Source organism: Cryptomeria japonica, chromosome 11 (genome assembly GCF_030272615.1).
Source record: "Cryptomeria japonica chromosome 11, Sugi_1.0, whole genome shotgun sequence".
Classification (NCBI taxonomy): Eukaryota; Viridiplantae; Streptophyta; class Pinopsida; order Cupressales; family Cupressaceae; genus Cryptomeria; species Cryptomeria japonica.
This window is the reverse complement of record NC_081415.1, coordinates 695,837,883-695,848,553: the sequence shown is the minus strand read 5'-3', so window position 1 is coordinate 695,848,553 and position 10,671 is coordinate 695,837,883. Positions and strand designations below refer to the sequence as shown.

The following is a 10,671-nucleotide window of genomic DNA, read 5'->3' as shown; positions in this document are numbered from 1 at the left end:
TAAATATTTTTAGTGATTTTAGAGTCTCTCATGTACGAAGGACATGGAATTATATGGTGGATGTGTTGTCAAAGTGGGCCACGTCATTTGAAATGGAGAAGGCAATTTATTTTGATGATTTCTGAAATCTTCAGACTGATGATGTGGAGGCAGATGCTTAAGGTGTCATGCATATCCTAGAAATTGGCAACTACGAAGATGGGGAGTGGCAGACATGCTCATTAGCTCGAAGGGTGGTGGATTTATTGTTGCTTCAGTAGGATTAGTATGTTTGCAACATGCCAAGGGCAATTCATTTATGATTTTACATTAATGAGCAGGGTAAATGATGGTGTGCATAGGAGGAATGCTTTTGAAATGGTGGTGCATCGATAGAAGTTATGGCTTTTTAGAAGAGGCTTATTTCTTGGTAGATGGTTGCATTTTTATCTACAAGCTCCTTTATTTCTCTCAGAGTTTGGTTGCAGAGAGGTTTGGGTGAAGTTGTGAAGGTGGTGGAATTGTTGAAGTGGAAGAAATGGAGGCTAGTTTTACGTTTAAAACTGAGAAGCGATTGGTTCCCTTTGTAGGACGAGTCTCAGACAAAAGATTACAGGGCCTCTTTCAGTTCAAGGATGAGAAGTTAATAGAGGCAGTGAAATTGGCTATGGGGGAGGAGATAAAATATATTAGCCACTGCTATAGAACAAATATGGATGTATATTCATTAATGGTTGTGTGGGGTTTGGAATTTGAAGACTTGATTGATACTGTGAAGATGGTGATGAAGGTTCTAGTTCCTGAAGAATATTTGTTGGGTATAGACACTATATTTGAATGGTCACTTCCTGGAGAAGGATCCGATGTGGTTGAAGGAACCAATGGAGAAATTCCAGTAAATAATTTTCCATTTGTGTGATGGCAAGAAGGTGAACTGAAGGAGAGGTTCAGGGCAATGGCAAAGCGTGGGTGGGAGGCATTGAAGACCTTCGTGGACCTAATGCGAGTGGAGGTGGAGTTGAGGGAGGATTTGGAGGAGGCCATATGGGAGGTGAGACACGAAATAAGACTGAGAAAGAGGAAGAATGATGCAAATAGTGCACTACCTAGGTTATGCGGTGGTTCCGCCTGAATTTCCATTTATTTTGTGTCTGTTTATTTGTCTGTTGCAATGACTAAACTATGGTTTGTGTTCTAGTTCAGATGGTAGTTTTAGAATCCTTTCAAAATGTGTTAATATGACTGTAATCGAGCAAATTTTAGGCTCGTTTTGAAGATTGTTTGGGTCTTTTAAGGTTTTTTTTTGTACAGAAAGGATGTATGGGTTGTTTTTTGATGATCAGGGTGGTTTTCTGGTTTACAATGTATTTGGCTACTTTTATTAATAAAATCTATATATATATATATATCTAATTTTAAAATAACAATGATTCAATATTCTAATAATTAAAAATTAAAACAAATATTTTTATTACAATTCAAAATTAGAACAAATATTTTTATTACTATGTGGCACTTGTTAGTACTTTCCATTAGGCTAGTACTATTGGATTCACTTAAGCCTAATTAGTTCATTTTTTGCACCAATAAAAAATGATTATTATTTTGGTTTTCAAAATAAACATGATTTTTATAAAGTTGAGATTTATATTTTTAAACTAAAAATTATTTATCTAAAATATGATTGGATGAAAAAAATTGGTGTTATAAGAGCAAATTTATAAGACTGGTAGATTTTATAGGCTTTTTTTAGATTTCTTTATATTTGAAAAATAAATGTCTATTTTAACTAACTTTTTTCATTTTTTATAATCTTGTAAATAAAGTGAATTTTCTCTATAAATATATTTAAAATTTAATAAATTTTTTTTTGAAAAATATAAATAATAAAATCAATTAACTATTGTATAGGGATTTAATTCATACCATTTAAATAAAATAAAATAAAATTGTAAATAAATACTTAAACTATTTTTTTTTTATTAGTAATATTAAGATTTTTATTAATTACTAATAGAAACTTTACATTTCAATCTGTTAAAAAACTTGCAATACCAAACCACCCTTCAAAAAAACATCATACAAAACCACCCTCCAAATTGCCTTGAAACCACAACCACTAACCCATCATTGTATCAGCATACAAAAAATAAACAGTGTGAACACCCCAAAATGACTCGTGATAGTATCAATCCAAAGAATTTTCAATGGAACAGTTCAAACAACCAGAGCAAAACATAGAAAAAACCCAAGCCAAAAACACAATAAAGGAACTCTATTAACATAGCTAATCGGAGGAGGAGCTCGGGTCCACATGCCTTTGTTTCCTCGCTCGGCCTCTAGCATTTGCACTCGTTCTCGCATCTTCAAGGGCTCTGGCCTCCTTGATTGCGTGCTGGAAGAATAGATAGAGGCTCGTTTGCCTTCACTCTCTCTACCAACATGCTTCTGGTCCTCGATCGTAACCTTCTCCCACTCGCTTCCACATCCCCTGCTTCCTCACGATCTTGCCTTACAATTTCTTTTAGTTCCATTATCTACACGTACATTTCTAGTGCCTCCCAACCTCTACTCATCGTCTCTCTAAACCCTGCCTTCACCGCTTCTAGTCATTTGAGGAAAGGAATATGTCTTCCCCTTAGCTCTAGGTGGAATTCCAGAATACCTTCAGAGACCTCAAACCCCTGACTCGATACCGCCCACTCTAGCAGAGACTCCAAATTGCTCAAATATTCAGGTGGTACAATTGCTTGCATAACCCTGTGCACTTCCGCACATGAAGAGACCAATTCGAGCCCCCACACCATAATAAGGGAGTAAATATCCACCCTTATCCAATATCTATGGCCAATTACCTCCACATCTTCCCCCAAAACCAACTGTACACTTCTCAAAAACAATGGATTCTTCGAACGAAACATGCCTTTCAAGCATCTCACCGAGACTGGCCCCAAGAATTCCATCAACAATTTGGTGGATTTCAATGTGAATTTGGCCTCCATTGCACATGAAACCAACTTCATACTGTCAAAAAACCACTTTTGCAGACCACAAAAAACTCCCGCTAGACGCATTGAATATACACTCATTCCCATTACTACTATTAATGGGATCGTCCCAACGTACGCCGCCACTACAGAGAAATTCGACATTAATTGCCAATATCAGCTGAGCCAACCTAATGTCTCAGGCATAGAAAACACATCCTTCTCACACACTTCCTCTATTTTTATAAGTACAAGCTGGTACAAAACATTTAAACATGTTATTGAATTGTGATGTCATCTCTTCCCCACCACCTCGTCACAAACTTGTCCAAATCATATGCCACGTCCGCTATCACATTCCCACCCCTTCTAATATGAGATATGCGAAAGCCTTGGAAATTATTTAATAATGAACATATCAATGTTATAAATTTATTTTATTTCCAACTTACGGATGCACCTTTCATAATTGAGTCCATCACTACCTTGGAGTCACCTTCCAAATGCACCTTCGAGACATTCATATTAGCAACCAATTCGACTGCTAATAAGGCAACTTGCACTTCTACTTCATTATCAGTCTCATCCTATAACCTTTGTGCTCCCTTGAAAAGAATAATCCCTTCCTCATCCCGAGCAACACAACTCACCCCTGAGATGCCCGGGTTACCTCTAGATGCCCCATCGAAATTTATTTTGATCCACCCCTTCTCTAGGATAGACTATACTTCCTCCTTTTGCCTATGGTCCCCATGCGAAGGATGAACCCTTGAGAACCCATGAACGGGTAATACTTAAACTATTTCATTACAAGCATTACACAACAAATATTTCTATAAAAAAAAATAAACCAAAGCATGTATCTTTTATAATTATAATTTTGTATAACTTTTTTTGGAACTTTTTGAAAATCATAATTTTTTTAATTGTTTTAATACATACAATATAATTTTATAACATTTAATCATAAATTATTATTTATTTTTTTAATTTAGTCATTAAAAAATACCTATTTTCACTTTATTATTTATATTATATAATTTTATAATTATTAGTAGTTATTTTATTAGGATCAATTAAAATTAATATTACATAAATATAATTAAAATAATAATATATAATATTAAACTAATATTTAATAATTAAGTTTAAGATTAATTTTATTATTATAATTATAATTATGTAGATTTAAAATTAAATTAGGATTATGTTCTTAAGAAAAATGTATATTTTCACTATAATGTTTATATTTATATTTTTTTTATGGGTAATATAGTATTTTTTATTAATATTTAAATTTTAAATTTAGCTCCTCATCTCTTTAGAAAGAAAAGAACACACAACATAATCAACCTTCAAGATAATAAAAGTACTCCCAATAGCCATGACAAGAGAACTTCATGAATCGGGCATGAAACAAAGCAAGATTTAAAATTTCTCCTCCTCATCCATTTTTACACCAATTGAGTCAAAAATTTATTGAATACTTCCAAGTGGTCTTTAATTTGTCCACCATATTTAGTAGGGCATAGCTATGTCGATGCGTAGGAGATTAGGGCTGCAACCAGAGATTTCAAATATTTTAGACAAAATGAGGCCAAGATTCTATGCGAATCCGGGCTACCAATCATGGACGAAACCTAAGTGGTCCTGGGAGGATCAGAACAAAGTGTCAGGGTTTGGTACAGATGATAGGTCTAAAAGAAAATGGCGTAAGGAATTTCAAAGACCCAGAAACGCTTGCCATGATAGTTATAACAATCGCAACACTGGTTTTGAAAATGCAAAAATGGATTGACAGAAGGTTCGAGAAAAGGAATGGAGGCCAAAGAAGATACCTAGATCGGAGCTTATGGAAAAGGTAAAATCTAAACTGGTGGAACCCCAAACACTATCTTTCTTTCTGGACTACAAAATCTGGAATGATTCAGTTACTTTTTTAAGAGAGTGGGTTTTTTTTTTCTTCTGAAATGCTTTAGGGATTGGTCGGTTGTGTGTTGCGTCAATAAATGGTGTGAGGAGAAGTGGTCATTTAAAGTTGAGATTAAGACAATGCCAAATGGTTGTTTTTTTGTCATCACAAAAAATACTAAAGATAAGAACTGGGTACTTAATAACAGACCTTTTTTCTTGGGGGCAGAGGGTTGTACATCCAGGACTGGGAACCAAACTTCAATCCAATCAGGGCCCCTTTGGAAGAAGTTCCCATCTGGTTGCGCCTCTATAATCTGTCGAGGGAATACTGGAATGAGACTTTTCAATTGATTAAGAATAAGATAGGGTTTTACCTCAAATCGGATGAAGCTATATAGAAGGAAGACTTTAGCTCATATGCGAGAATTTGTATTGGGTGGAAACCTCATTCTCCTCTACCTGAATTGTTAGAAATAAATACAAATGCTATTTGTTGGCTACAACATATTGAGGTTGAAGAGCAATTGGAAAGATGCTCGATATGCAATAAGGAAGGACATTCAGTGGAGATCTGTTTGATCGGCCCAAAGGGCAAGTTTGTATAATCCTCACTCGAAGCTAGAGCAACACATTTTGTTGAAGTGACCATGGGGTTAGGTTATCCAAAGTCATTGAATAATGGAACTTCATCTTCCACGAAGGTGAACGAATACAGGGATAAAGGAACAAATCCAGGGAGTGGAAATTTAGATGAGTTGACCGATGGAAACAGTTTGTAAGTCAGATGGAGGCAACGCAGCTAGTAGAGGAAGCCCTCAACAAAGTTGAAGCTGCTATGAATGTTTTGGATGCAATAATTGAAGATACTAAGAAGGTTAATCACGTAGAAAGAGATCTACTTCTCGAACAATGTGTCGACACAAATGATGACATGAGGACTGAGAGTGGTGATGGGGGAGATGTTGATGCATGGGATGAAGAAGAGGAGGATTGGGATGCTTTTGATGAATAAGACATTCTTGAGAGTCAGACCATTAATCATTTTGATTCCCAATTAGATAAAATTGCAATAGGGGAAAAAAAGTCCAGAGATAGGAAGCCCAATAGAATCCAGAAAGCTATGGCTGGAAATGCTAAAGGTAAATCCAAACTTACAGTAGGGAAGGGAGGTCCCCTTCCTGAAGGAAAATGAAACTCATAAGTTGGAATGTCAGGGGTTGTAATGCCCTTGAAAAGCATTGTCTGATCAAGGATGGGCTTGAACAGATGAAACCAGATTTAGTTTGTTTTCAAGAAACAAAGATGAGTTTGGAGGAGGCAGAAATGTTGTTGAAAGGTTGGAGATCATGGAAAGGGTTTTTTGCGAGTGTTGTGGGTTCCTCAGGTGGACTTGGCATTATCTGGAATCCAATTCTCATTAAGGTGGAGGAGCTCATCAACGCTCATTCATGGCAACTGTGTAAAATTCACTCTTTCAGTATTAACTATGATTTCTTTCTCATTAATATCTATGGGCCAATGAAAACTAACTTGCAACTGGAAACTTGGAAGCAAGTGTGTGTAATTTTAAATAACCTGTCTCAGGAGCTGGTGGTGCTTGGGGGAAACTTCAATGCCATTTTGGACTTGACAGATAAGAAAGGAGGAAATGTGGGAATTACAGCCTCACAAGTGGGTTTCCAAAACTATATTGCTAAAAATGGTTTGAGAGAGGTTAAGACCAACAAAGGTTGTTTTATATGGTCTAATTGAAGAATGGGAGGGGATCATATAGCTGAGAAATTAGACAGGTTCTTTTGGGGGGCAATTGGGCTTCCAAGTCTCTAATTTTTTATGCGGGAGCCAAACCGATTGTTGCTTCAGATCATTTTCTTATTGAACTCTTGATATGTCTTGACAGTGTCCTGATTCGATGTCCTTTTAAGTTTAAGAAAATATGGTTAAGGGACGATGGGCTAAAAGATTTAATTAATTCTTGGTGGAGGGATGCTCCTGTGGTTTATGGATCGTGGGCGTTCAAGTTTGTCAAGAAATTGCAATTTCTTAAAGGAAAGCTGAAGGAATGGAATAGGGTTAAGTTTGGGAACATTTTTGTGAACATAAATGAAATAGAAGAAGAGCTTGAAGACTTGTAGTTGATCATCGTGGACCAAGATATGACAATGGAACCTTTTAATAAGGAAAAGTTCCTCAAGTCTAAATACAATAAAATTTTGGCTAGAGAAGAAGTCTACTGGAAACAAAAGTCTTGAGAAGGTTGGTTGAAGGAAGGTGATAGAAACACAAAGTTTTCCATAATTTTGTTAAGGTCAGAAGATCCTGGAACAAAGTGACTTCAATTAAGAGCAGGGAAAATGTAGTCTTATAAAAGATTGAGGATATTAATAAGGAAGCGATTGATTTCTTCACTGAACTTCTATCTAAGGACAAGAGTTTAGATTTAAGACAACAAGATACGTTTCTAAATTTTATTCCCCGGGTTATCTCAGACAGCCAGAAACCAAATCCTCTGCAAATCTATCATGTTTGAAGAAGTGAGACAAACAGTTTTTTCTATGGTGGGGGATAAGGCTTCAGGACCTGATGGGTTTCCGACCTTTTTCTATCAACAATTTTGGGATGTGGTTGGCCATGATGTCTATCAAGTGGTGGAATAGGCGAGAATTAATGCAAGGGTCACTAAAGAAGTGAACTGTACTTTTCTAGCCTTGATCCCCAAAGTTGAGAGATTGGTTTCCTTTGGAGATTTCAGAACAATTTCACTTTGTAATGTATTATATAAGGTGATAGAAAACGTTATAATGAATAGATTGAAACCTCTGCTGAAGCTTATTATTTTGGAGGAGAAAAGTGGGTTTGTTCCGAGGAGATCGATTGTGGAAGGCATCATAATAGCTCATGAAGCTATTCACTCAATAAGAAAAGCTAAGGTTGAGCAGATGCTAATTAAATTGGATATTAAAAAAGCTTATGATATGGTAGACTGTGACTTCCTTGTCTGAGTATTGGAAAGGTTTGGTTTCTCCCCTCTTTGGATCATCTGGCTAAAGGTGTGTATTGATGGACCATGGGTTTCTGTACTAGTTAATGGAAGCTCGCAAGGTTTCTTTCAATCTTCCAGAGGTTTGTGGCAAGGTGATTCTCTCTCTCCCTTCCTCTTTATTTTGTTGGTTGAGGTACTAGGTAGATATATTAATCATCTGAGACGGGAAAACAAGTGGAAAGGTGTACATGTCGCTGCTGGTGTTGAAGCGGTCACTAACCAACAATTTGTTGATGATACAATTTTTTTGGGGGATGCTTCACTAAGGGAAGCCCACTATTAAAAAAACTTGATGTGTTTTGTGAGGCGTCTAGGCAGCAAGTGAACTAGGCCAAATCAAATATTTTATTTTTTAACACAAACTTGAGGAAGCTGAGAGAGATTGTTAGAATTTTGGGTGTCAAAGCGGGATCTCTTCCGGGCAGATTTTTGGGTACCCCATTGTTTGGAGGTCCAAACAGGACAAATATGTGGTATAAATTGATGGATAGTTGTGTAAATAAATTAGAGGCTTGGAAGAGTAAATGGCTTACCTCGGATGGTAGACTGTTGTTGTTAAAATTTGTTATATTTGCAATGCCTATATACTATATGATGTGCTTCAGAGTCTTGGAAAAAATTGTAAGGAGTATTAACCTGTTCATGAGGAAATTCTTTTGGAATGGTAAGAGTGAGCAGGATAATATCCCGTTGGTTGCATGGGATAAAGTTTGTCAACCCAAATTGGCAGGTGGTGCAGGTTTGAGGAAGTGGAGTTTGCTAAATGAAGCAATGGGTGCAAAATTGATATGGCAAATTTATGAAAAAATAGATAAAAAATGGGTACAGATCCTGAAACATAAGTATTTGGATTCAAATGATAGAAAGAATCTTTATAGTGCGTGACCCCCCGAGAGGATCTGCGGTGTGGAACTTTTTGTTGTCTTGTAGGAATGTGATAACATATCACATTACATGGCAATTAAGGAATGGGGAGAAAACAAATTTTTGGATAGATTCGTGGGATGGCAGACCAGTTTTGTCCTTGAGGGGGGAGGTGTCTCAAATCAAACAGGTGACTAAGGCTATCTGGGGCTCAAAAGTAAAGGATTATCTGATTAAAGGGAGATGTAATGGAGTGGATGAATGGAGGTGGAAGGATGTTGATACACTACCAATATCCGCCTAGCAAAAATCTTGGTTTAAAGGGATTTTGGATGAGTATGCACCAATGCTTGGTATGAAAGAAGATGTCATTAAATGGTGTGGATCAAAATCAGGGAACTACTTAGTTAAAATAGGATATAATCTCATTGAAAATGTAGAAATCCATTCAGAGTGGTCATCGAAGCTATGTTGGAGTTCTAGGTGCCTACCCAAGGTAGGGTTTTTTTCATGGCTAGTCTTGAAAAAAAGAATTCTGACGGGAGACAGAATGATGAGGCCAGGTTTTAATGACCTGTTCCAATGTGTTATGTGTAAAGAAAAGGAAGAATCTCTGGACCACTTGTTGTTACAATGTGATATAGCTCAAGGAGTGTGGAAATTCTTACTAGGTAAATTGGGGTGGGAAATCCCTCTTCCAGATAAAGTATGTGATCTTTTTAAAAGTTGGTTCATGGAGCACAGGAAATCCATCCTTTCATGTGTATGGATAGTTTCACCATCCATTGCAATTTGGGAACTCTGGAAAGAAAGAAATAGGTGAGTGTTTTAAGATAAAGAAGTTGTTGGATATAATTTGTTTTAGGACAGAGGGAGCTATTTCAGAAGTTGTTTCTTCTGCGACAGCAAATCATAATTTTTTGAAATATCTATATGGCTTGATGGATAGCTTTATTCAAGCTAGGTGGTCATTGATTAAGATCAGACTCACTCATGGGTCTCAAAGGGTTAATCTTGTTGGTAGGATCCTGGGAGATAAGGAGGTAATTTGGTCAAAACCTAAAAGAGGATGGGTTAAGATCAATTTTGACGAGGCCTCAAGGGGTAATCCAGGCACTTCTGGAGCGAGATGTGTGGCTTGCGATGATGAAGGGAAGATTATTTTTAAAGGAGTAAAAAGGTTGCATGATGGAACTAATAATGAGGCAGAGATGCAAGCGACTTTGTTAGCAGCTAATTTGGCAACAAATATGAAGATTTTGAAAGTCCATTTTGAGGGAGATTCTCAATTTGTGGTTAGTTGGAGACTTAATAAGTTCATCACATTAATAATTTCAAAATTAAAATATTTTCAAGACTTTTGCATCTCACATGTAAGGAGAAGTGGAAATGTCATTGCTAACAGAATGTGACCTTGCTAAGGGAGAAGTGAGATGGTAATGATAGTACCATTCAATGGAGTTAAGGTGTTCTACCAGTACAATACCTTGTCATACTTGAAATGTGCGAAAGACATCTCTTTTCTCTTTGTTCGTGCCTAGGTTGGCTTGAGCATAACGGGCAATTAATGTCGAATTACTTTGCATTGGTGGTGGGAGTTGGGAGAGCTCCATTTATTGTGAGAATAGGAATTTTCGCTTATTCTTTGAGGTAGTCTAGCGAATTTGGTGGTAGTTAAGGTGGTTCTGGTGTAGTGTCAGGTGGCTTTTGTGGGGTGTGACATGGAAGCCAATTTCACTCTTAAGACAACTAAACTCATGCCTGCTTTCTGGGGGCCGATTCCTGCAAAATGACTGCAAAATATGTTCATTCTGAATGACCCCCTATTCTTGAGGGTTGTTCAATTGGTCCTTGGTGAGGAGGTGGTTGTTATTGGACATAGAT

General features: G+C 36.8%; 1 protein-coding gene across 1 annotated transcript; it reads left to right on the top strand.

Moving 5' to 3' along the window:
- Positions 1 to 6,068: 6,068 nt before the first annotated feature.
- Positions 6,069 to 6,632, top strand: LOC131860405 (uncharacterized). Its single transcript, XM_059214816.1, has one exon. The coding sequence runs from the start codon at positions 6,069 to 6,071 to the stop codon at positions 6,630 to 6,632; it is 564 nt and encodes a 187-aa protein (XP_059070799.1).
- The last annotated feature ends 4,039 nt before the right edge of the window (positions 6,633 to 10,671 follow it).